This window comes from Acinonyx jubatus, chromosome B4, assembly GCF_027475565.1.
Source record: "Acinonyx jubatus isolate Ajub_Pintada_27869175 chromosome B4, VMU_Ajub_asm_v1.0, whole genome shotgun sequence".
Classification (NCBI taxonomy): domain Eukaryota; kingdom Metazoa; phylum Chordata; class Mammalia; order Carnivora; family Felidae; genus Acinonyx; species Acinonyx jubatus.
In genome coordinates, this window is record NC_069387.1 from 100,883,772 (window position 1) to 100,911,505 (window position 27,734).

General features: G+C 36.5%; 1 protein-coding gene across 4 annotated transcripts in view; it reads right to left on the bottom strand.

Annotated features, from left to right (window-relative positions):
- The window catches only part of PAWR (pro-apoptotic WT1 regulator), a 193,344-nt gene that overhangs the window by 111,939 nt on the left and 53,671 nt on the right, over window positions 1-27,734 (bottom strand). For all 4 annotated transcript variants that reach the window (XR_003424334.2, XM_053226523.1, XM_015063668.3 and 1 more), the window contains exon 2: window positions 881-1,012. Coding sequence is in view for 3 of the 4 variants with exons in the window: in XM_053226523.1 (XP_053082498.1) it covers window positions 881-1,012 (132 nt within the window). In the remaining variant the exon portion in view is untranslated. The remainder of the gene's footprint in view (window positions 1-880; window positions 1,013-27,734) is intronic.

Here is a 27,734-nt window from a genome sequence, read left to right on the forward strand (position 1 = left end):
TACATAGAAGTATAGATGTTTCTGGCAATTCACAATACTACATATGGTATTTTGTTACTATGTTTAAATATCTGACTTTGTATAAACTAGATACAACTCTTTATTTGCTACATAATTCTAATGAAATTATCAGCCTCTGGCAGAAGTGTCCACTCATACTTACTAATTCTAACTTTATTAAGAGCAAAAAGGTAATTATTTTTCCTGTTACTTTACAACAGATACTGTTTAAACCTGCTTAATGAGATAGCAGATATTCACTGATTGGGAACAAAGAACCACATAGTCAAAAAGTATTTGGATGTAAGGAAAATCAGTGGTTAAATCCATTGAAAGTACTTAAATGGAGCTGATGCAACCAAAAGGAGAAGGAAAAAATTATTAGAAGCTACTTAAAATTATTGTTAAAATAGCAACTGACATCCTGGTATTTTTAAATATTCATTTGTAAAATTAAAAAATTAAATAAGAAATTTTTAGGGACACCTGGCTGAGTCGGTAAACACCTAACCTGATCTCAGAATGTGAGTTCAGGCCTCATGTTGCGCATAGAGCTTACTTTAAAAAAACAAGCAAATTAATTAAAAAAGTAATTTACTTAAAAAATAAATTTTTAAGATAATTTTTAATTTGAATTGTTTTTTTAATGTTTACTTATCTTATAAAGAGAGAGAGACAGAGCACGAATGGGGAAGGGGCAGAGAGACACAGAATCTGAAGCAGGCTCCAGGCTCTATGCTGTCAGCACAGAGCCCAACACGGGGCTAGAACCCACAAGCCATGAGATCATGACCTGAGCCAAAGTCAGATGCTTAACCAACTGAGCCACCCAGGTGCCCCAAGATAATTTTTTTTTAATTAAATGTAAATAAATACTCACTTGTAGCAGATAAGAACTGCCTGGATCTAATAAGCTGGCAGCTTCATTCTGCATCGTGTTCTGTTGTGTAATTGCGTCTTCTCGTTTCCGCTCTTTCTGCCCTGCTTCATCGTCTTCATATTCATCTAAGCACTGAAAGAAAGAATAGTTTCCATTTTATTTCCATATAATATTAACAGAATGTTGTGATAGTATGTGAAGACACATTTGATAACATTAAAGAAGTATCTGTGCATACAGCAATATGTACATTTAATTCCTGTAAACTAAATTATCTTCTTAAAATTCCAACCTCCACATTCATACCCCTGATAACTCACCTTTTCTCTAGACTCCAAATAGCAGTTACAGGGTTTGCCTAAAGGTAAGATTCATTTCTTCTTTTCTTACATTCATTCAACAAGTAAACAAATGATATTTACCTCTTTTCAGAGAATAACAAAAGATATAACAAAGACATGGACTTTTTAGACCAGTGGGAAGATTGTGCGTGTGTGTGACGCAGGAGACTAGTATGTTCTGCCATGATCCATGAAACTACAGGAAGCTAAATGTTAACTTGCAAGCAGGGTGAGACCTCAGACCCTTCATAGTTCTGGAGAGAGGTGAGGATTCAAAAGGCATATGCTCTGATCACAAGGAACATAAATAGCTTGAGAAGTATAGACTTTCCACTACATAACACAGAAAGAAGTTACACTGCCACAATTCCCCAGAATATAAGTAAAACATGATCAAAACTGATTTGGGGGGTTAGCACATGGGTGGCTAAGTCAGTTGAGTGTCCGACTCTTGATTTCAGCTCAGGTCATGATCCCAGGGTCACAGGATTGAGCCCTGCATGAGACTCTACGGTGAATATGGAGCCTGCTTAAGATTCTCTCTCTCTAGAGGAATCAAAATAGAGGAGAAATACAGGGATCCAAAGTTCCCTCATCCATCAAACACAGCACTATTGAGGCCGGAAGAATTGGAATTCTAGGAATCTTGGCGAAAGAAGGACAGAAACATCCCAGGGGGCCCACAGGGACAACCTGACAGACCATAGGTGCGTTATTGCAAATTGGGAGATAAAATGGGCAGTGTAGGCATGGAGGGGAGGGATCCCCTTCTGTGGAGAGACAAAAGGAAGAGAAAGAGAGGCTGTGGAAGTGTATTTGGACAAGAGAAAAACCACGGACCGGGGAATAGAAAAAAATGGAGAAATAATCAATTTATAACTCGATCCAGGGTTGCGGGGCTTCTACCAGACTGGGGCCGGCCACCCTGTACATACACCTGGCGGGGGACGGGAGGGTGGGCAGGAGCTAGCCCTGGGCTCAGTAGCTAAGTCAGAGGCACAGTCAGAGAGAAAAATCCTCTCCCTGAATGCTGTGGGAAGAAGGTAGATAGCTCCAAGGACAAAAGACCCTGCAGGCACCAGCCAGTCAGAGGCCCTTTGTAGGCTGGCTGGGGGGAGTGGCACTACCCCATAACCAGGGCCTGCGGAGCAGGATCCTTTAAGACATTGGGGTTTGAATCCCAGCTGAGCACCTGGAAAGCACAGCAAACTGGAGCAGGACAGAAGAGCCCACTCACACGTGCACAACACTGAAAATGGCCTGAACAGTGTGGTCTGGGACACCTGGTCAAGGAAAGAAAGAATGGGGTGTTGCCATTTTTCTCCCCATCACCAACAAAGTGGGGCTTCAAGGAACAGGACTGCAGCCCCCAGCGGAGGCAGGACTGCCTACACCAAACCACGCCTCCCCATGCCTCATAGCTACATATGTATCGACGCAAGATTCACACTGACTGAACCAGAGGGCCCCACCTCTAGACCAGCGCAACCACTGGTTCCAAGGCACAATCAGATACCAGTCCAGCAGTTTTGCATTTTCTGATTGATTCTTGGTTAATTCTTATTTTAGATATGTAGATAGGTTTATTTCCTTCCCTTTCTTCCTCTTAGTTCATCCCTTCCCTATTCTGAATATTCTGGTCATTGGTTTGTTTAAGTGGACGTTTTTAATCTATTCTTTTTACCCCTCTTCTGTATCTCCTTCTTCTTCATTTTCCTCTCTCTCTGGACTAAGTTGTATACTTTCTCTAATTCCTGCCTAGTCAATTTTTTCTTCTCTTTTCTCTTTCCCCACCCCTATCATTTCTCTCTTTATATGGTATAAGGCTTCTTCCACCACCACCACCCCTTTTTAAATTTTTTCCAGGAAAAAATTCGTTGTTACTTCAACGAACAAATCAAATCACAGCTGGTGGCAGGTCCAAACCACTATCATGAGTAGGGAGATAAAGCAACCAGTTCCAACAACAAAGAGCATGCAACACACTCCAAAAATCACCTCCTAAAGGGCCAGGCCCTGGATGGTTTATGACCCTTTTTTAATATAATAGTGTTTGCAGGTGCAGGTCACACAATAAGCTATTAAAACACATAAGGCACAGAAAACTAGCCAAAATGATGAAACAGAATTCTCAAAAGAAATTCCAGGAAGAAATGACAGCTAGGTAATTGCTCAAAACAGATATAAACAATATATCTGATCAATAATTTAGAATAATAGTCATAAGATTAACAGCTAGGCTTTAAAAAGTAGAGACTCTATTGCTGCAGAGATCAAGGAACTAAGAGATAGTCACAATGAACTAAGAGATGTTGTAAATGAGGTACAAAATAAACTACATGCAATGACAGCAAGGATGGAGGAAGCAGAGGGGAGAATAAGTGAAAGAGAAGATAAAATTATGGAAAATGATGAAGCCCAGAAAAAGAGAGATAAAAAAAAATACTAGACCACGGGGAGAATTAGAGAGCTCAGTGATTCAATGAAACAATAATATCCGTATCATAAGAGTTCCAGAAGAAAAAGAGAGAGAGAAAGGGGCAGAAGGTTTACTTGAACAAATTATAGCTCAGAACTTCCATAATCTGGGGAAGGAAGCAGACATCCAAATCCAGGAGGCACAGAACACTCCCTTCAGATTCGACAAGAATAGGTCTTCACCATGGCTATGACAGTGAAACTGGCAAAATACAAAGATAAAGAGAATTATAAAAGCAGCTAGGGACAAATGGGCCTTAACACACAAGGGTAGACACATAAGGGTAGTTCCAGACCTGTCCAGTGAAAATTGGCAGGCCAGAAGACAGTGGCAGGAAATAGTCAATATGCTGAAGAGGAAAAATATGCAGCCAAAAATCCTTTATCCAGCAAGGCTGTCATTCAGAACACAAGGAAAGAGAAGAGACTTTCCCAAACGAAAGCTGAAGGAGTTCATGACCACTAAACCAGCCCTGCAAGAGATCCTAAGGGGGACTCTATGAATGGAATGCTACAAAGACTACAAAGGACCAGAGACATCACAAGCATGAAACCTACAGGTAACACAATGACACTAAATCCGTATCTTTCAATAATAACTATGAACGTAAATGAGCTAAATCCTCCAATCAAAAGACACAGGGTGTCAGAATGGATAAAAAACAATATTCATCTATATGCTGTCTACAAGAACCTCATTTTAGACCTGAGGACACCTTCAGATTGAAAGTAGGGAGATGGAGAACCATCTATCATGCTACTGGAAGTCAAAGAAGACTGGAGTAGCCATACTGATATCAGACAAACTAGATTTTAAACTAAAGGCTGTAACAAGAGATGAAGAAGGTCATTGTATCATAATTATGTGGTCTATCCATCAAGAAGAGCTAACCATGTTTATGCTCCCAACGTGGGGCTACCCAAGTATATAAATCAATTAACACAAACATAAGCAATCTTATTGATAAAAATACAGTAATCGCAGGGGACTTTAGTACTCCACTTACAACAATGGACAGATCATCTAAACAGAAAATCAATAAAGACACAATGGCCTTAAATGATACACTGGACCAGAAGGACTTGACAGATATATTCACAACTTTTCATCCAAAAGCAGCAGAATACACATTCTTCACAAGTGCACCTAGACCATTCACCAAGATAGATCACATACTGGGTCACAAAACAGCCCTTAATAAATATGAAACAAATGAGATCATACCATGTATATTTTCAGATCACAATGCTATGAACTTGAAAAAAACTGGAAAGAGAAAAAAATTGGAAAGCCTCCAAATGCATGCAGGTTAAAAAACATCCTACTAAAGAATGAATGGGTCAACCAGGCAATTAAAGAAGAAATTTAAAAATACATGGAGACAAATAAAAGTGAAAACATGACAGTTGAAACACTTTGGGATGCAGCAAAGGCAGTCATAAGAGGAAAATACATTGCAAACCAGGCCTATCTCAAGAAATAAGAAAAATCCCAAACACAAAACCCAACCTCACACCTAAAGTAACTAGAAGCAAAACAGCAAACAAACCCAAAGCCAGCAGAAGAGAAATAATAAACATTATAGCAGAAATAAACAATATAGAATCAAAAACAAAAACAATAACATGAGAACAGATCAATGAATCTAACAGCTGGTTTTTTGAAAAAATAAACAAAATTGATAAACCCCTAGCCAGACTTCTCACAATGTAGAAAAGAGAGAGAATCCAAATAGATAAAATCACGAAAGAGGAGATCTCAAACACCACCACAGAAATACACACAATTATTAGAGAATACTATAAAAAATTATATGCCAAAGAACTGTACAACCTGGAAGAAATGGACAAATTCCTAGACGACCACACACTACCAACACTCAAAGGGGAAGAAATAGAAAATTTGACCAGACCCATAACCAGCAAATAAACTGAATGAGTTATCAAAAATCTCCCAACAAATAAAAGTCCTGGGCCACATGGTTTCCCAGGGGAATTCTACCAGACACATAAAGCAGAGTCAATACATATCCTTCTCAAGATGTTCCAAAAATAGAAACAGAAGGAAAGGTTCCATACTCATTCCATGAAGCCAGTATTACCTTGATTTCCCAAACCAGACAGAGACCCCACTAAAAAGGAGAATTACAGGCCAATATCTCTGATGAATATGGGTGCAAAAATTCTCAACAAGATATTAACAAATCAAACTCAACAGCACATAAAGAATTGTTGACCATGATCAATTGAAGTTCATTCCTGGACTGCAGGGCTGGTTCAATATTCGTAAATCAAACAATGTCATACATCACATTAGTAGAAAAAAGGGTAAGAACCATATGATCCTGTCAATAGATGCTGAAAAAAAATCACTGGACAAAATATAGCACCCATTCTTAATAAAAACACTCAAGAAAGTCGGGATAGAAGGAACATACCTTAACAACAAAAAGGTCATATATAGAAAGTCAACAGCCAGTATCATCCTCAATGGGGAAAAACTGAGAGGATCCCCCCGAGATCAGGAACACAACAGGGATGTCCACTCTCACCACTGTTCTTTAACACAGGGTTAGAAGTTCTAGCCTCAACAATTAGACAACAGAATGAAATAAAGGCATCCAAACTGGCAGAGAAGAACTCAAACTTTCACATTTTGCAGAAAACATGATACTCTACATGGAAAACCCAAAAGACACCACCAAAAAGCTGCTAGAACTGATACATGAATTCAGCAAAGTCACAGATACAAAACCAGATTGATACAGAAATCAGCTGCATTTCTATACACCGATAATGAAGCAACAGAAAGAGAAATTAAGAAATCAATCCCATTTACAACTGCATCAAGAACCATAAAATACCTAGAAATATACCTAACCAAAGATGTAAAACATAAGTATGCTGAAAACTATAGAAAAATTATGAAAGAAATTGAAGACGACACAAAGAAATGGAAAAACATTCCACGCTCATGGATTGGAAGAACAAATATTGTTAAAATGCCAATACCACCCAAATCAATCTAGACATTCAAAGCAATCCCAATCAAAATTGCACCAGCATTCTTCTCAGAGCTAGAACAAACAATCCTAAAATTTGTATGGAACTACAAAAGACCCTGAAGAGCCAAAGTAATATTGAAAAAGAAAACCAAAGCTGGAGGCATCACAATCCCGGACTTCAAGCTGTATTACAAAGCTATAATCATCAAGACAATATGGTATTGGCACAAAAACAGATACAAAGACCAATGGAATAGAATAGAGAACCCAGAACTGGACTCACAAATACATAGCCAACTAATCTTTAACAAAGCAGGAAAGAATATCCACTGGAAAAAAGACAGTCTGTTTAGTAAATGGTGCTGGGAGAACTGAATCACAGCAACATGCAGAAGAATGAAACTGGACCACTTTCTTACAGCATACACAAAAATAAACTCAAAATGGATGAAAGACCTAAATGTGACACAGGAAACCATCAAAACCCTACAGAAAACAGGCAACGATTTCTTTGACCTCAGCTGCAGCAGCTTCTTGCTTCTTGCTTCTTGAATCTTGCCTAACTCAACACACAAAAAACAAATAATCCAGTCAAGAAATGGGCAGAAGACATAAATTGACAGTTTTCCAAAGAAGACATCCAGATGGCCAACAGACATATGAAAAGATGCTCAACATCATTCATCATCAGGGAAACACAAATCAAAACTACACTGAGATACCACCTCACACCAGTCAGAGTGGCTAAAATTAACAACTCAGGAAACAACAGAAATGGTCAGGATGTGGAGAAATGGGAACCCTCCGGCGCTGTTGGTGGGAATGCAAAATGGTGTACCCAATCTGGAAAACAGTTTGAAGGTTCTTCAAAGATTAAAAATAGAATTACCCTATGACCCAACAATAGTACTACTAAGAATTTATCCAAAGGATACAGGAGTGCTGATTTCATAGGGGCACATGTACCCCAATGTTTACAGCAGTGCTTTCAACAATAGCCAAATTATGAAAAGAGCCCAAATGTCCATCAACTGATGAATGGATAAAGAAGATGTGGTTTAGGGGCACATGGGTGGCTCAGTCGGTTGGGTGTCTGTCTTCGGCTTAGGTCATGAACTCGCAGCCTGTGAGTTCCAGCCCTGCATCAGGCTCTGTGCTGATAGCTCAGAGCCTGGAACATGCTTCGGATTCTGTGTCTCCCTCTCTCTCAAAAATAAAGAAACACTTAAAAATAACTTAAAAAAAAAAAGATGTGATTTATGTATACAATGGAATACTAGTTGGCAATGAGAAAGAATGAAATCCTGCCATTTGCAACAACGTGGATAGAACTGGAGGTATTATGCTAAGTGAAATAAGTCAGTCAGAGAAAGATCTATCATGTTTTCACTCATATGTTGAACTTGAGAAAGGTAACAGAAGACCATGGGGGAAAGGAAGGGGGGAGAAAACAGTTTCAAACAGAGAGGGAGGCAAACCCATAAGAGACTCTTAAAGATAGAGGAATGTTGATGGGGGGGGGGGGAGAGGAAAATGGGTGATGGGCATTGAGGAGGGCACTTGTTGGGATGAGCACTGGATGCTATATGTAAGTGATGATTCATGGGAATCTACTCCTGAAGCCAAGAACAAGCACAGTGTATACACTGTATGCTACCTAACTTGACAATAAATTATATTTTAAAAAAAATCTCTCTCTCTCTAGGAGTGCCTGGGTGGCTCAGTCGCTTAAGTATCCAACTTCCACTCAGGTCATTATCTCGCGGTTCATGAGTTGGAGCCCCATATCGGGATCTGTGCTGACAGCTCAAGAGTCTGAAGCCTGCTTCACATTCTGTGTCTCCCTCTCTGCCCCTTCCCCACTCACACTCTTTCTCTCTCTCTAAAATAAATAAATGTCAAAAAAAATTTTTTTGAAGATTCTCTAACAAACAAATAAAAGAAACTTATTTTGGGAACAGAACCTGTATACAGCTGTTCAAAGTGGAAATTAACAGGGGTCAAAAGTGGAGTAGACAACAATGTAGGCAATTTGATCCTATGAAAAATAATGTATCCTAGCAGGACAACAGAAACAACAAAAGAAATCTTGTAAAGGGTACCCAGGTTGAAGAAATTAGTCCTGATTAGAAAAATAATCTCTCTTAGAACTCTCTAAAAAACTTTTTCAGACCAATAGATAGTGTCATATTTAATGGCAAAATATCCACAAAATTTAAAAGCAAAATCAGACTTAAAACATTCATATTCATTCCACTATCAAGATAGCTGTTAACATCACTCTGGGAGTGCTATCTGATTAAACTAGGTAATAAACAATTTCAACTTTAGAAAGAAAGCAAAATCCCTTTACCTCAGATCATATAATTTCATTGAGATAATACATAAAAATATTATAGAATTATTAGAGCTTGTTACGATGGTTTTCATGTAAGTATGAAAAAACAGCTTCCCAAAGTAACATCAATAGTCAGTTGTATAATTTTATAATAATAAGTATAAAAAACAATAACCTTTATGAAACAGAACTATAAAACTTTGCTGAGAAATATAAACTAAAACCTATTCTTAAATGGAGAAAAACCTAATATTGTGAAGATATCAATAATCTGTAAATCAATTTGTAAGTTGAATAAAAATTCCAATCAATATCTTAAGGAAATTTATTTGGAAAGTAGAGTGGGTCATCTGGATAAATAAATACATAATGCATCCAGAAAACTTACTTTTCTGAAAAGAGTTATGACAGAACATTCACTCGTTAACATTAAAATGTATAAATTCACAATAATAACTGTACAATTGAGGCCCTTAGGAAAAAAGAATACAGTAAAAGAATTCTTCGATACTGAGACAAGAGATCAATCATTTAATGGAGTGCGGGCTGACAGGCAAAAGAATAAGATCTGGGAAAAATAAAGAGTGGTCTTATCTCTAGCCTTCTACTCTAGGAAAGCAAACATCACTCATTCTCCAGTACCTGGACTACAAAAATGCCTTACCATAAGATCGAATGTCAGTCACACAAAGCTACAACTCTTATATCCTAGAGTAGCATAGATAGAAAGTAAAAGTTGAAGCAAGTAGCCATGAACTCCCTGGGCACAGGGATAATATTTTATTTCTCCTTGTTTTCATTTGCTGAGATCCAGTCTCTCGAGACTAACCACCTTCCCTCCTTCCACTACAACAATAAACGTAGACTCCCTTGCTAGCAAATTAAAAAGACGAAGAAAAAAATTCAGCAAATGTTAAATGAATGAATGAGTTAACAAGATGAGACAAATTAGGGGGATGGGCAATGGTACCCCAACTTAAAACTGAACATTCTTTCTCATGGCAATGCTGTCACCTACTGACCCAGGAACCTACTCATCACACATACTATCTCTGTGGAGAGTGTGTGCATCTTACATTCTAGGCAGCTTTTAGAAAAGTGATTACTTGATGAATCACAACTTCCCTCCAAGGTTCTTCTTCTAGCTTTCCCCTGGAAAGCCATCTGGCCCTGGACTCTTGTTTGTTGGGAGATTTTTGATTACTGATTCAATTTCTTTATTGGTTATGCGTCTGTTCAAATCTTCTATTTCTTCCTGTTTCAGTTTTAGTAGTTTATATGTTTCTAGAAATTTGTCCATTTCATTCAGATTGCCCAATTTGCTGGCATATAATTGCTCATAATATTCTCTTATTATTGTTAGCATTTCTGCAGTTTGGTTGTGCTCTCTCCTCTTTAATTCATGATTTTATTTGGGCCCTTTTCGTTTTTCTTTTTGATCAGTCTCGCTAGGGGGTGTATCAATTTTGTTATTTTTTTCAAAGAACCAGCTCCTGGTCATTGATCTGTTCTACTGGTTTTTTGATTTCACTATCACTGATTTCTAATCTTTATTATTTCCCTTTTTCTGCTGGTTTTGGACTTTATTTTCTGTTCTTTTTCCAGCTCTTTTAGGTGTAAGGCTGGGTTGTGTATTTGAGACCTTTCTTCCTTCTTTAGGAAGGCCTGGATTGCTATTTTCTTCCCTCTTATGACTGCCTTTGCTGCATCTCAAATGCCACGACAACAAGGATGGACAAAGCACAGCAGCGAATCTGCGATATAGAAGACAAAATTTTGGATAATAATGAAGCAGAAAAACAGGTAAACAAAGGCAATAAAATCACAATACAAGACTTAAAGAAATCAATGACTTATTAAAAAAGAATAACATCCAAATCATAGCAGTCCCAGAAGATGAAGAGAGAGAAGAAGGGCAGAAGGTTTATGTCAGCAAATTATAGTGGAAAACTTTCCTAATTTGGGGAAGGACACAAACATCAAAATCCAAGAAGCACAGAGAACTCCCATTAGATTCAACAAAAACTGACCATCACCAAGGCACATCATAATCAAATTCATAAAATACACAGACAAGGAAAGAATTATGAAAGCAGCAAAGGAAAAAAAAAGTCCCTAACCTATAAGGGAAGACAGATCAGATTTGCAACAGACCTATCCACAGAAACTTGGCAGGCCAGAAAGGAGTGGCAGGATATATACAATGTGTTGAACTGGAAAAATATGCAGCCAAGAATTATTCATTCAGCAAGGCTGTCATTCAAAATAGAAGGAGAAAGAGGTTCCCAAACAAAAACTAAAGGAGTTCGTGACCATTAAACCAGCCCCACAAGAAGTTCTAAGAGGGACCCTTTCAGTGGAGGAAACACAAAACAAAACAAAAAAGACCAAAAGAAACAAAGACTAGAAAGGACCAGAGAATATCACCAGAAACACCAACTTTACAGGCAACACAATGCCACTAAGTTTATATCTTTCAATACTCACTCTAAATGTCAATGGATTAAATGCTCCAATCAAAAGACATAGGGTATCAGAATGTATAATAAAACAGGATCCATCTATATGCTGGTTATGAGAGACCCATTTTAGACCTAAAGACACCTGCAGATTGAAAGTAAGGGGAGGAAGAACTGTCTACCATGCTAGTGGTTGCCAAAAGAAAGCTGTAGTAGCCATACTCCTATCAGACAAACTAAATTTTAAAATAAAGACTGTAACAAGAGATAAAGAAGGGCATTACATCATAATTAAGGGGTTTATCCACCAAGATCTAACAACTGTAAATATTTATGCCCCCAATGTGAAAGCACCCAAATATATAAATCAATTCATCACAAACATAAAAGAAACTCATTGATAATAATACCATAATAGTAGGGGACCTTCAACACCCCACTTACAACAATGGACAGATCATGTAAGCAGAAAACCAACAAGGAAACAATGGCTTTGAATGACACACTGGACTGGATGGACTTAATAGGTATGTTCAGAACATTTCATCCTAATGCAGCAGAATACACATTCTTCTTGAGTACACATTTAACATTCATTATCCAGAATAGATCGCAGACTGCGACACAAATCAGACCTCAACAAGATCAAGATCATACCCTGCATATTTTCAGACCACAACACTATGAAACTCGAAACTAACCACAAGAAAAAATTCAGGAAGATCATGAATACTTGGAGATTAAAGAACATCCTAAAAGGACGGGTTAACCAATAAATTAAGGAGGAAATTAAAATGTACATGGAAGACAATGAATATGAAAACACAACAGCCCAACAGTTACATAAAAAAAATTTTTTTAAGTTTACTTATTTTTGAGAGTGAGAGAGAGAGAGAGAGGGAGGAAGAGAGAAAGAACAAGCAGAGGAGGGACAGAGAAAGGGAGAAAGAGAATCTCAAAGAGGCTCTGCACTGTCAGCGCAGAACCCATGCAGGGCTCAAGCTCACAAATTGCGAGATCAGGACCTGAGCCGAAATCAACAGTCAGACACTTAACCAAATAGGCTGCCCAGGCACCCCTCCCCCCCCAACAGTAATTTTTAAATAAGTACTAGCAAAAGAGAACCCAAAAGAACCGTAAACATTTTTTAAAGTTTCTTTCTACTAAGTACAAGCTTTTTATCTGAGAGAAAAAGAGAAGAAGAAAAAGACACTGATTTTATATTATATTTATACCAATACTGTGGAACTGAATTCCTTATCTCTCTTCCCAGCTCTCATTTCTAGATGAATGTAATCATGTAAACATTACTCTCTCCTTTTACACAGATTACAAAACAGAAATGCATTAGAACTAGGTTAACAATTATTTTAAATTGAAACCAAAAAAGTCAAATTTTATGAAATGACAGTTTGAAACACAAATAATAAGCATCACTGATTGTCATCAAGTTCTTTGCTTTTCCAAAAGCTGCATTTTATAGCACTAATATTTCAGCAAGTAAAACCCCTGAGCAAAACAAAGATATGATTTTCATTCCTAACAACACATTACTAACTTTAAAATTCTATATATGTCCTAAAAAATTATTCAGATTATCGCTACAAATCTGACAAAAGTAACCAAGTAAAAAGGAAATCAGGATTTTTTTTGTTGTTTATATTTTAGAGAGAAAGAGAGAGAGTACATGCAAGTGTGCACATGGGTGAGGGGCAGAAAGAAAGGGAGACAGAGAATCCTAAGCAGACTCTGTACTTTAATCAGAATGATTAAAATTAAAGACTGATAATATCAAGCGTTACTGAGGATTTCAAACATCCTAGGAATAGGAATATCTCCTATATCGCTGGTAAAAATTAAACACAGAAAACAGTTTGACAATTTCTTATAAACTTAAACATACATTTACCATATGACCCAGTTATTCTAGTTATTTACCAAGAGGAATAAAAACATGTTCATTCAAAACGTGCACAAAAACTTGTATGAAAAAAAATCAACTTTTTTCATAATAGCCAAAAATTACAAATAGTTCAAAAGTCTACCAACTAGTAAACAGATAAATAGTAGTATAGCCATATAGCAGAAAACTAACTCAGTAACAAAATGAATGGAATCTCAAAAGAATGATGCTAAGTGAAAGATACCAGAAAATGAAGCCTATATACTGTATGATTCCATGTATATAAAATTCCAGAGAAAGCAAAATCATAATGACAGAAAACAGATCAGTGGTTGCCAGGAGCTGGGTGTGAGAAGAAGGAGCTGATGAGAAAGGGGCAGAAGGAGTGATGGAAACGTTCTATATGATTCTCATGATGGTTTACTCAGATTTGTACATTTGTCAAAATTCATCAAATTGTATTCTTAAAACAGTAGCATATTATTATATATAAATGACAAATAAATATAACATTAAAAACATAGTGGAGATATTGAATAAATTAAATGAGTTTAAAAAACAAAGACTGAACCTTTTATCTGATTAAGCTTCTAGATCCAACTACTAATTACAGAAAATAGAGGGGGGACATAAACTCTCATCAGATAACCACCATGGAGATGCAATCATGAAATCCAAACTATAGGAAACTCTAAGCAGGAGTCAGAAAACTGTGAAAAAATAAGGCAATATTTTAGTCTTCTAGGGCTACATAAGATCTGTTACCTTTATTTTTTTTTTAACAATCCTTTAAAAACACAAAACCATTCTTAGCTCTCCATCATACAGAAACAAGCCTCTACTGATCTCTGCTATAAAAGACAAACAGCCAGTGTCTACAACTAATAAACTGCCAGAAGAAGGGAAAAGAGAAAACAAAGGAAAAGAGACCAATAAATTTGAAACTCAAAGGACATATGAACTAATACCAATATACCGACCTACTCTATGTCCTATTAAAGGAAACTTTTTAAAATTATCATTTAAGAGACTGTTTGAACAATGCATATATGGTAAAAGTAAGTCTCAGGAGTTTCATGAGATTAAGGATCTATTTTTAACCTTTTCAGGTGCAGTGATATTTTCTTTTGTTTAAAAAAAAAAAAAAAGATTCCAGGGGACCTGGGTGGCTCAGTGGGTTAAGCGTCTGACTCTTGGTTTCGGCTCAGGTCCTGATCTATCTCACAGTTCGAGGCCCCTCATCTCCCATCAGGCTCTGCACTGACAACATGAAGCCTGCTTGGGATTCTCTCTCTCTCTGCTCCTTCCTCCCTCCCTGTCTCTCTCTCTCTCTCAAAATAAACAAATTAAACTTAAATTTAAAAAGAAAATTACAGGGCGCCTGAGTGGCTCAGTCGGTTAAGTGGCCGACTTCGGCTCAGGTCATGATCTCACAGTCCGTGAGTTCGAGCCCCGTGTCGGGCTCTGTGGCTGACAGCTCGGAGCCTGGAGCCTGTTTCGGATTCTGTGTTTCCCTCTCTCTGACCCTCCCCCATTCATGCTCTGTCTCAAAAACAAATAAACGTTAAAAAAAATTTTTTTTTTGAAGAAAATTACACGATAGGAACTCAGAATTTGGAATCATAAAGACCTAGATTCAAATCCCAGGTCTGTCACTTAAAATAGTAATAGTTTCTACTATTGACTATTTTCTAGGTGTGCAGGGCACTGTTAAGCACTAACATGTAATATTTCATAAATTCTCACAAAAACCTTAGGAAGGTGTGTACTATTTTACAGAAGACGAATGTGAGGATCAGAATTACATAACAGGCTTAAAAACACAAAGTTGTTGAGGGGTCAGTTGGAACTCTGACCAAGAATAACCTATTCATCAGTCATAAAATTCACTTAGCACCTCACAACCAGAATTTTCATTAAGAAAAAGAACAGAACAGAAAATATCAGAGAACACGTTTTTAGTGAAGCTTTTGTTTCAGACTATGAATACACTGGCTCACTTAGTATAAGTATATAGTACAGAATTAGAGGTGCAGGGAAAAAAGAGCGGCTATGAGTTGACGATAGCCGTAGCTGGATGACAGCTGTAGAAGTGTTTATCTACCCTGTAGTTGTGTGTGTGTGTGTGTGTGTGTTAGTTAATTTTTAATTTTAAAGGGACTTTCTGGAGGAATTCTATCAGGTCGCATTCCCACATCTACTTCAGTCACTGAAACAGACCAAGCTTCCCCCAGGTCTCATCCAGCACTGTACAGACTCTCATTCCCATCTTGCTTTGTACATTCCATAATCTAAGTCAATCATGTATTCCTCCTCTCCTTCCTAATCATTACACTGTATCCTCTGAATTCCTGTAGATTCATGAACTGCTCTCCTCAGCTGCAGAATGAAATCTAGCTGGCTCTCAGTAAAAGCCCTTCCCCCTATAGCTGTCTCAACTTAAAGCTATTTGTTTTTTAATTTCTCTCATATCTTCAGTCCTGGTGGTAGGGTTAGTGCTTTCTCTGACCACCATTCTGGAGCAAGTCTCTCCTTTGACCATGAAGCTCTATCTAGCCCAGTGATTCTCATTTAGTCAATATCACTCCCTACAAGGCCTAGAATTTTCTGAAGGCATTTTTGGTCGTATTGATGACTAAGGGAAGCTATTGGTTTATGGATCAGGAGCATGGAATGAATATCTTGCAATGTGAAAAGTTAGTCCAAGAAAAAACTGACCTACATCCCATTCAACTACAGAATGTAATACTGAACAGTCATGAAGGTGAAAAATCTATAATGATCTAGGCTTAAACATATTTTACCTCTAAAAAACAATGGGGGGGGGGGTATGCTGGGTTTTAAAATATACATAGATTTTTCCAGGAAAACAACTGTACCTTGTAAATGGTATTTTGCTAGTAACCTTATGAAAAAATTGCTTGACATTTCAGAAAATATCACTAACAGCAAAACTATTCATGCTACTTGAGTCATTAATAAAGCACACTTTTATCAGTCCAAAAGAAAGTTTGAAAGCCACAGTACTGTTTTTATAGCTCTAAGTCTCTGCTTGAGGCAATAGACTGCACTATCACAATAGCAGCATTACAACAGGGTATCACACTTTTATAACAAAATATGGCATATACAGAATGTATTCAACGTTTGCTGAACTAAATGGGTGCACAGTGGAAAGACAAGACTAGACTGAACCAAATTACAAAGGACACTGAGACTAAAAAACTGAGGCTTAAAGTCTAAAATACAAAGTAACCCGCCAATCATTTAATTTCTTAAACAAATGAGAGGCATACTAGTTTTGAAAGACTAACCTTAGAGTGATATATATGCAAATAAACCTGAGCTGGGAATCTTAAGGCAGTAATTTCCCACTACTAAAATTTGTTACCACAGATCAAAGGTTTTTTGGTTTTCGTTTTTTGTTTTTTTTTTCCTTCGGTTCAAAGTCTTTCCTTTTATTAAAGTCCAAGTTACCACTACATGGTTTGGTATTCAATAAAGGAAAACGTGTTCAAATAAGGTAAAACTTTATCATCAGTATCTCCAGGTGATTGTTTACACTCAAGTAGCATCGTGAGCATTGCTGAGAAGCCCATCCATGAGGTTTACACTTTGCCTAATTCCTCTGGAGTGGAGATTCCCAGTTCATTTAAAGTTAGCCTAAATTTCTGGATGACACAGAGGTAGATTTCCTTATGAGGTCCTGCTTTGTCCTTAACAATCTGCAGGATGCAAACTGCAATAGCAAAAATTTAACCACCTGCATGTCAGCAAAGCAGCTGACCCAATGACTTTGGGTTCTGGAACCAGATCACAGCCAACAAGCATGTTCATCCCTTTACACAATTCCCAGGCATCAATATCGGGCTTGATGAAGTATGTCACCCAGCAAGCATCAAACTCCTTATCTGTCCCCTGTGACCCATGGGAGTAGCAGCTAAGGCAGCAAGGCCAGAGGACCAGGGGGCCCAGGGGCCCAGGGGCCCACGGCAGGGTACAGGAGGCCTCCAGGGCTGGGAAGGGCAGCTACAGCTGCTGCTACCATGCAGGAGCAGAGAACAGCACCGACCCTGATGATGACAGCATACAGTCCAAGCCAAAAGTTTTTAATATATCAAAAATTTAGTAAAAAAAAATTTTTTTAATTTATAGAGGGGTGCCTGGATGGCCTAGTCAGTTGAGCATCCAACTTTGGCTCAGGTCTTGATCTTGAGGTTCATGGGTTCGAGCCCTACATCAGGCTCTGTGCTGACAGTTCGGAGCCTGGAGACTGCTTCACATTCTGTGTCTCCCTCTCTCTCTGCCCCTCCCCCACTTGCCCTCTGTGTCTCTCTCAAAAGTAAACATTAAAAGAATTTTTTAATAAAATAAAAATTTAGTAAGTTGATAGAATGAAATAACTAAAACGGATCCATTTCATGGATTAATAAAAATTTTATTAATGTATTTTTAAATGCTTCCAATATATGGAAAACAGCATATTCCAAAGAACTTTTTACTTACATTAATAAAAATCCTTGGACAGTTGGTAGGGTATACCTAAGCACAACAGATAATCATCATTCACAACTATTATTTATCTAGAACTATGCATACCAAAGCAAAATACAATTAAAATTTTTTTTTATTCAAACATATTAAAATTTGTTAAAATTAATTTTTGATAAAAATTAATGCTTAAGCCAAATTTTCAGACTTTGATATTTTGACAGAATAAATTGTGTGGTATACTATCTAGTTCTTGGAAGAGTTCAGCTGCATACTGCTTCACATTCCTTTCTTTTTTTTCACATCTGTTCTCTTTCAAAAGCGATGAGTCTTACAAAGAATGAAACAGTTCATCTCCAAACAATATTGAATAGTTCACAAAATCCATTAAAAAATGCTAGTTCCTTTAATTTTCAGAATCCCTCCCCCCAAATTTTACTATTCTCTTCTATCCAAATGCTGAAGTGTATATAACATATGCTCATCTAATCTTAATATGAAGAATCTACATAAATTCCTTAGGTGTTCTGGTTTTTCAATGAATTTTTGCTAAGTATAAATACTTCTCTATAAAGCTCTAACACTAGGGAATAGGGCAACATTCTCTTCATATGAATTAGAATGAGAAAAAAAATACAACAGAACTAAAATGAAATGTAAATTTTAAACAGCCAAGGAAATTTAACTATATGCATTACAGTAAATCATACAAATGTGGCTCTAAAAGCATTCCAATCGTCCTTTGCATTTAAAAGAAAATCAAGTAAGGGGCACCTGGGTGGCTCAGTAGGTTAAGCATTGGACTTCTGATTTCGGCTCAGGTCATGATCTCAAAGTTCCGTGGGTTCAAGCCCCACATCAGGCTCTGTGCTGACAGTGCAGCACCTGCTTGGGATTCTGTCTCCCTCTCTCTCTGCCCTTCCCCTGCTCATGGTCTCTGTCTGTCTCTCTCTCTCAAAAATAAATAATTAAACTTAAAAAAAAATCTTATAAAAGAAAATCAGGTAAGCAATCCTAGAATAGCTCTTAGGGAAAAGAAAGAAAAGCTATATAACTCCATGAGAATGAAAAAAGTTTCTACTTAGCATCACACAATTACAAACCATGAATATGGATAAGTGCTGTAGGTTCCAAGATGAAAGTTACTATATCCATGAAAGGCATTAGGAAAGTTGAGATTTTCTTCAATAAGACCATGTCAATCCTATCAGTACTGCTGCTGCTTTATCTGCCTCCCTCTCTGGTAAAACCCCTTTTCATCCTCCATTAGTCCTTTACCTAGCCAATACCAGTTTGTCATCACTCAACATCTGCCTAGCTACTCCTTACCTTCACTCCCTGCTCCTAAGCCAAGAGGTTTATTTTGAAATGGTCAAACAAAAGAAACTTCCCAACATGACAAAAAGAAAACTGACATAAGATCAAATTAATAAGCATCTCTACATGAAAAGAACTGAGCAAAATGAACAAATGATCTCTCCTCTCATCAGGTGACTGAAAAAGCGACACAGATCTATAACACAATGATTAAAAACTGCTGCTGCTGCTACTACTACTACTACACACAGCCCTAGCCAGAATGTACGGGAAATAAATGGAGTAAATTAAAATGTATGAAATTTCCAAAACTAATTGTTAAACAATAATTTGATAACTGAATTAGTTATGCTTTCTAACAACTTGATAACATCTAATAGAAGTGTTCTGACTTCATGGATTTCAGAGCTCAGTTTACAAAAAAGTTAGCATTTTAAACAAAAAAGAAATCTTATTTGGAAAGAATCTGAGAATGTAACACTCCAGAAACAGGAAATGCAATCAGATTTTCATTCTGACACAGTTTTAAAGCACCTTCCCCACCATTAAAATCTACACCAATACTATCACATATTGCTCAGCCACAGTCTGATCCAACCACACTATCTGGTGCTGGTATCACATCAGACCTCAGGGCTAAGCAGCGTTAAATTCTCTAAACAGCAATATTCATGATTAGAGAGGCAGCAATCTCACTTTCAGCCATTTCAACTAATATTAATAATTTTTTTAATTTTTTTAACATTTATTCATTTTTGAGAGACAGAAAGAGCACAAGTGGGAAAAGGGCAGGGAGACAGGGAGACACAGAATCCGAAGCAGGCTCCAGGCTCCGAGCTGTCAGCATGGAGCCCAACGCCAGGTTCAAACTCACAGACTATGAAATCATGACCTGAGCTGAAGTCAGATGCCCAACTGACTGAGCCACCCAGGCGCCCCTCAACTAATATTAATAATTTTAAAACTGTAGTTGAGTACTTTTAAACAGAAAATTACATCTTTCCTAATTACAAAATTACTTAATATACATTACCAAAACACTTTTAAAATAGAAAAAAGAAGGAAGCATAAAAAAATCATCCTTAATCTTAACTGTTAATCGTTTTGATACAAATTCTTCTACTAGAACTTTTTTTTTAAATCCAGGTAATTATAGGCATCCTGCTGATACCTAATTGTGCCATCTCTTCATTTGCAACAAAAATTTTAGTAGCTGCACATTATGATATGACATGAATACAACATGATCTGTTTAAGCATATATGATTGTGGGTCATATAAGCTAAATAGTCTTTCATATAAATTCTAGTATACATCTCTAACTTTCATGGCTTTTTAAACATGCTGCCAAATCTTCTGCCAAGAAGGCTGTCTTATCCTTATATTTTTAACTCTTTCCAAGCATAGTAGGCAATTAATGGTTTGACTCAACCCTAGTCAGAAGAATGAACATGTTATCTTTATTGACTCTATATATTTCCTTATGTATCTTTATTTTCCTCACTGATCTCCTCTTTCAATTAAAAACATTTTTTAATGTTTATTTATTTTTGAGAGAGAGAGAGAGAGAGACAGAGAGACAGAGTATGAGTGGGGAAGGGGCAGAGAGAGGGAAACACAGAATCCAAAGCAGATTCTAGGTTCTGAGCTGTCAGCAGAGAGCCCAACATGGGGCTCGAACTCACAAACCATGACATCATGACCTGAGCCGAAGTGGGCTGCTCAACCAACTGAACCACCCAGGCACCCCTCCTCTTCTAATTTTTATATTAGTTCATTCATTTCCCTAGTATTTCTAAAAACTCTTAATATAATAAGATGGTAACCTTTGTCTATCATATAGTCAGGTTTTTTTCTAGCTCACCTTTTAATTCTGTTTAAGTTTTCCTTTTGAAGTTTTCTCCCTGTGCTTTTATGTTAAGAAAATGTTTTCCCATTCTGAAAACATATACACTTTCTAATTCTTGCAATCTCAGTATTAACTTTTGAACTCATTTCACATTTAATTTGTCATACAGTGAGGCTGGAGACATTTTTTTTTTATGTAATAAGCAACTGTTATAGCCATACACATGGAATAATCCAGAACTGTAACAATGGCAATGGGTTGTATGAGTAATGGCTCCTGGAGGAATTTAGCAATGCCCTCCAAATTTCATACTCAGAGGCTCTAAACAACCCATCTCCTCACCATGGATTCAAAAACCTACCTTTGTTTCAAACTTTTATATATGGGTATGTTTTTAACTTTCTATTATGTTCCACTGATCTATGTTAATATCCAAATGATATTACTTTTATCATTATAAGTTAATAGCATCTAATAATATCTAGCAGATCTCTTTATTATTCATTTTAAAAACTCTCTTGGCCATTCGCAGCCAGTGTATTCTAGAATAATCATTTCAACACATTTGAATTAGGTATAAATTATTTGCAGAAAACTACTGACAACATTTATTAGCTCCATGACCTTACAAAATGGGGACAAGAGCAGTGCCCATATTATAGGGTTGTTGCTATACAGGATAGCAGTAAGTTAAAACCAAGGAAATGAAAGTAGATATGGACAATGGCAATAGACTCTGACTGGACTGGGAGAGCCAAAAGCAGTCAAGCAGCATTAACAAGATGACTCTTAGTTGTTTAGCTCACAGTGTCATTCATGTACACAGAAAATTTTAAAGGGAAATGATGAAGGGGTTTGGTGTTAAGCATCTGAAATATTTGTGGGATATATAAGAGGAAAGGAAAGACCAAGGTACAGATCAAAGGCTAAACCTCTTCTAAAACTGCAAAGGCAGCTCTCACAATATAGATCTAAATAAAGATAACTTAGACAAAATAGGCAAAAAAAAAAAAAAAAATTGAGAGAGTTCTGACTGAGGGTTCTCTAGTTCCTCTGAAAAGTTAACTGTGCTATTCTGCTGACAATCATGGGTAGAAGTTTAGAATAAGGTAATGGCTGTGAAGTGGATTAAAAGTTTAAAACAGCTATTTTAGGAAACATAAAAGTGAGTGAAATACAAATATGTAAAGGATTTTCAGACAAGTGCTGAGGGTCCAGCTCAGAACAAAGACCCTAAGATTTCAAAATGGTACCAGTCAGGTGTTACTAATTTAAAGCTCCTTAGTGCTATGAATCCAATTCTACTATGAACATATTTATTGATATTTTCAACAAGTTGTCAAATAGTTTTTGGAACGACTGTGGAGGATGGTCTTCCCATATCCCTCAATTTTGAAACAGGTAATTCAGAAGCAAGTCTTAGCCAGCAGCATATTAATTATGCAATTATATATGAATATAGTAACTATGTTTAATATCATTTTCCATCAATATCTGACTCCATTCCAGAATTTTTTTAAGTTATTAAACTTAGCTAAGAAAAAATCCAGGATTGTACTAGTTTTAGGTGAAAATTCTTTCCACAACTTTATATTATACACTTTCTTCTATTATCTACAACCCAAGTCTCAATCTAATTAGACTTGTTCTAATGCTTAACAGTCGGGAGTAATAGGCTTGGGTATTTATAACATAAAAATTCCTCAACATGAGTCACACAAACAATTCTAGGAAAACAAACTAGGCACTAATATAAGGGGAGAAACTATCTTCAGAAAGAACTATCAAAACACAAATATGCAAAATATATTCTATCTTAAATGTATCAATGATGACTCTTAAGTATAGTACTGAGGTCAGAAAAGTAAACATCATACTCTTCAGCTCAATAGTTCACACATTATTGATTATACTCCTAGAGAAGCAATGATATGAAAAATCAAAGAAAACGATCCAAATTATCTACATTTAGTTTTCAACTATTATCAGATTTAAACAATCCAGTATTCACAGGCTTTCTTCAGTTACATCCAATGATGTTACGTAATCCCATGATAGTTATTCCTCAACTTCCAAGATATTTGGGCAATATACTCAACTACTCTATGCTTATTTTTTTCATCCAGAGAATGGGAAAAACACCAATGGCTATGCCTCATAGAACTGTACAGATTAAAGAAAGTAACGTATGCAAAAAAGCTTAGAACAATAACACACACAGCACTTAGTAAATTATTTTTATAACCCCCATCAAACACTCAGATGTACATTTAAACATGCTAATAACAATAATAGCTTTTCCTGGACAGTTACTATGTTCTAGGCATTTTTTAATAGTTTTCTTGGATTATTTGTTAATCCTCACAGGGAGGTACTATTACAGATTTATTTGGTCAGTGCTGCTTCAGCTGGAATCACCTTCTCCACCTTACTTCTCTATGCTTCCAACAGCAAATATCCAATTCTTTCACACAGTAGGAATATGTATATATATATGTATATGTATATGTATGTGTATGTATACATTTACTGTGTATATATATAAATATGTATATATATTTACTGAATGAAACTTCGGTTATTTCAAATGTAAAAATCAGACTATAAATTCTCAAATTCTTAATCTTTACCTCATACTATTTATTGATTACATACCACTACTCTTTCCTGTTATCTACTTAATTAGATTTTATGGTTCCCAAAGGAAGGGACCTCATCCAGTATTGTTTCTGAATCCTTCAGTCTCTTGTCAGTAATACCTACATAATGGGAGCTTAATAAATACAAATGCATATTTACTAAGAATTTCCTATAAAATTTAAAAATGCTTTTAATAGCAAAAATATGCACTCATTCAAGGACATTCCTTCTGCTTAAAAATACAATTTGAAAAATCCTTATGCACACAGAAATAACTTCTCGTAACCCCTTCCCATTTTATCCCAGTCTGTTTCATTACAGATTTTAATGAGAAACAGGATTTTCAAGAACTCTCACACACAGCATGCTCTAACAAACACTATAGAAATGCAGTAAAGCCTTGTTTCTTCAGCACCGAATAAGCCAAACTTCCCTACATCTTAAACAATTAATATGGGTAATACTCAACATCAAACCCCTCCCTCCAAACAATGAAAAGCAGTGATTAACAAATTCAGAGGATCTAAAATTAAGCATAAAAAGACTGCAGGCAGAAGCTCTGAAACTTTTTAAATAGGTTACGTCTTTCTAGTTTTTGTGGGAATATTTATTTATAAAATCATTCATAATTTCCTATAAACTACCTATTGAGATTTGGGGAAGCAGGAAAAGACTATAGAACAGAAGTCAATCTACCACATGTTGAGATTTCCCCAATGCAATGTATTTTTTCCGAGAATTTAAAAATATTTGGATAAACACAATGACAGAGTAACTTGTATACATACTTGAACAAAAGGAATGATAGCACTGAATCCTTTGGAACTGAGCAATTATCCTGGAATCTCTTTTATGCTTAGAGAAACAAAACCACCAAATAGCTTCTCTCTCTCCTTTGGCCAGAATTTTCAATAGAGAACATTACCACTTGGTCAATACTACTAAAAACAAATTACTGAATAAGGGAAGGTTATAGGAAAAGGGATCCTAGAGAAGAATAAGTTGAGAGTCATAATTTTGCTATGGTTTCCACTTGCACAGCACAAAGCTCTGTAGAGGTTCTACAGAGAACCTACCTTTTCAATTCTCTGAGAAATGCATCTTTAGTCTTCTTTTTTCCCTTAGGAACATTCATATAACGCCTCTTAGGAAGCTTTCCACTTCTGTTTAAATTTCCTAGTCCCCTATATACATCCTCTCCCATTCCCAATATAGACCATCTGAAAATTATTTTTTTTTAACTTAAGTTTGTTTATTTTGAGAGAGAGAGAGAGAGAGCGCGAGCGAGCACGCACAAGCGGGAGAGGGGAAGAGAGAGAGGAAGACAAAGAACCCAAAGCAAGCTCCAGGCTCTGAGCTGTCAGTGGAGAGCCTGATGTAGGGCTCAAACTCACCAACCGAGATCAGGACCTGAGCCAAAATCAGATGCTCAACCGACTGAGCTACCCAGGTGCCTCATCTGAAAATAATTTAAACTTAACATATAAATCATCCATACTAATGTATACTTTCATTAAGAATGGTTTCTCCCACAAAAAAAATTAAAAGTATATGTCTATATAAAACAAACTGATTTAGAATGTAAGCTATCACTTGGCACAGAAGCTGGCACACTACAGGTACTTAAAAATTAAGCAGACGAATGAACAACTTAACAAGCAAACTGATGAATCTACTTTAGCCTTGCACATTCCCAACCACCAAGGGTCTTTCCTAGATCTGACATTTCTCTCCCATCACTCAGCCCCAAGACTCCAGGGCTCAGTCTTACTTGCTGTACCTTATTCTTCTATGGCAGACCTACAATCACAGGGTGACCCAAAAAGGCAATCCAAACTGTATAGCCAAGAGAGATTCTGCCTTCTCAAGCTCTTTAATACTTTGGATATACATACTTAAGGCATGAAGAAGAGAAAGGACCTAGGAGAAAGACTACTTGGGAGCATAGGGATGCAGCTTAAAGAAACTCAATCCTAGAATAGTTTGATGGGTAGGGATCTTGGAAGAGGGTTTATGAGTATATATATCAGCACATCTCAGAGTCTGAGGTCAAGAAGAATAACCAAAAATTGTGTTCACAGTGGCTACATAGTAAAGAAAGTAAACGGAGAACTAAAAATTTATTCTCTATCTAGTTACCATTTAACACCCATAATTAAATGGTGTGTATGTTTTATTTTAAATTTTATTAGAGAACATTAAACTCTATTTGTTCCCTTAAATCTCAGGTTTTGTTGATTATACAAAGTAGTTAACCTGATTTTTTAAATTTGTTAGATAGTACAGGATCATGCTAACTCAAATATAGTAACAACATTAACAGTTAACAATCATATAGCACTTATGTGTCAGACACTGCACTAAGCGCTTTTCAGAGAATAACTCTTTTAACCTTTACAATCCTATAAAATAAGTACTATTAACCCCACTTTACAAATTTGGAAGCGGTTAAGCAACTTGCCTAAAGTCACACAGCTAACAAATGACGGAATTGTGATCTGAATTCAGATAATATGGCTGGCTGCAGAGCCCTATGTTGTTAATCACTAAGTCATATTTACTATTCTGTGGTAACTAGCTTATACTCTATTCTTACAAAAAAAAAAACCAAAAAACAACAACACAAAACAGGTCTCAAATACAGCAATATTTTATACAATGTTTATTAACAGGATTAAGAAAGTCTATGGGATGCCTGGGTGGCTCAGTCAGTTAAGCATCTGACTCTTAATTTCGACTTGGGTCATGATCTCACAGTTCATGAGTTTAAGCCCCATGCTGGGCTCCACACTGACAGGGCAGAGCCTGCTTGGGATTCTCTGTCTCACTCTCTCTCTGTCCCTCTTCTGCTTGTGCGCACTCGCTCTCTCTCTCAAAATAAATAAATACACATTTAAAAAAATAATAAAAAGGGAAAAAAAAAGAAAGTCTAATGACTTACCAAGGGAAACTACATAACTCCTTTCCTGAGCATTTTGAAAAATCACAAATATTTATCTGAGATGCTATTAGATGAAGTTGGGGGATGGAGTATAACAGGAAAAATATATTTTATTAAATCTAAGATGCCATTGATTGAAAACTTATTATTTTACATGCCACTGACAAAAGAAAAAAAACTTGACAAACTATAATACAATGTTATTTTAAAACATAACTTAAATAAACAGTAAACAAAGGTATAACTAAGTCAGTAAACTAGTCATTTATCAAGGAAACTTCAATGTATGGTTGCTTAACAGATGAAACCATGTAAAAGAAAATTAGTATTTTCTTGAAATCTGCTGTCATTCTGGTAATCTACCTATATAGAAGAAATTAAAGACTTGAAAACAGCCTAAGACTAGGGTTTAAATTGTGGTTGTAGAGAACTTCAAGACTACATGAGGTTTACCAATCACATGCTTAGATTAGGGCATATGTATTAGTTAGCTGGGGCTACCATAACAAAACACCATATACTGGGTGGCTTACAGAGGAAAAATTTAATTGACTCACAGTTCTTAAGGCTGGAAGTCCAAGACCAAGGTGCCAACAGATTTGGTTTCTCCTATCAACCTCTCTCCTTGGCTTGCAGACAGCTGTCTTCTCACAGTACCTTCACAGGACCTTTTTCTCTGGTGTCTCTCTCTCTCTTACAAGGACACCATATTGGATTAGTGTCCCACTCTTATGATCTCATTTAACCTTAATTATCTCTTTAAAGGCCCTATCTCCAAATACAGTCACATTGGGGGTTAGGGCTTGAGAGGGGGGAGGATAAAATTCAGTCTATAACAACATACAAGAGCTGATCTTAGTGGAACCCATTCCTAGAATACAAAACATCATTTCTGCTATAGGAAGCTACTGTTGAGGTAATAGTATTCAGTATAAAGTCGTTTCTACATTAGGATCAACAGCAAAAAAGAAAAAAAAAAAAATCAGAATAGCTCTTCATCTGAGACTAAAATAAATTACTCTGGGATTTTTAAAAATTGTTTAAGGTTCAAGAAAGTTTCCTTATCTCTGGCTCTTGCTATATTCTCATACT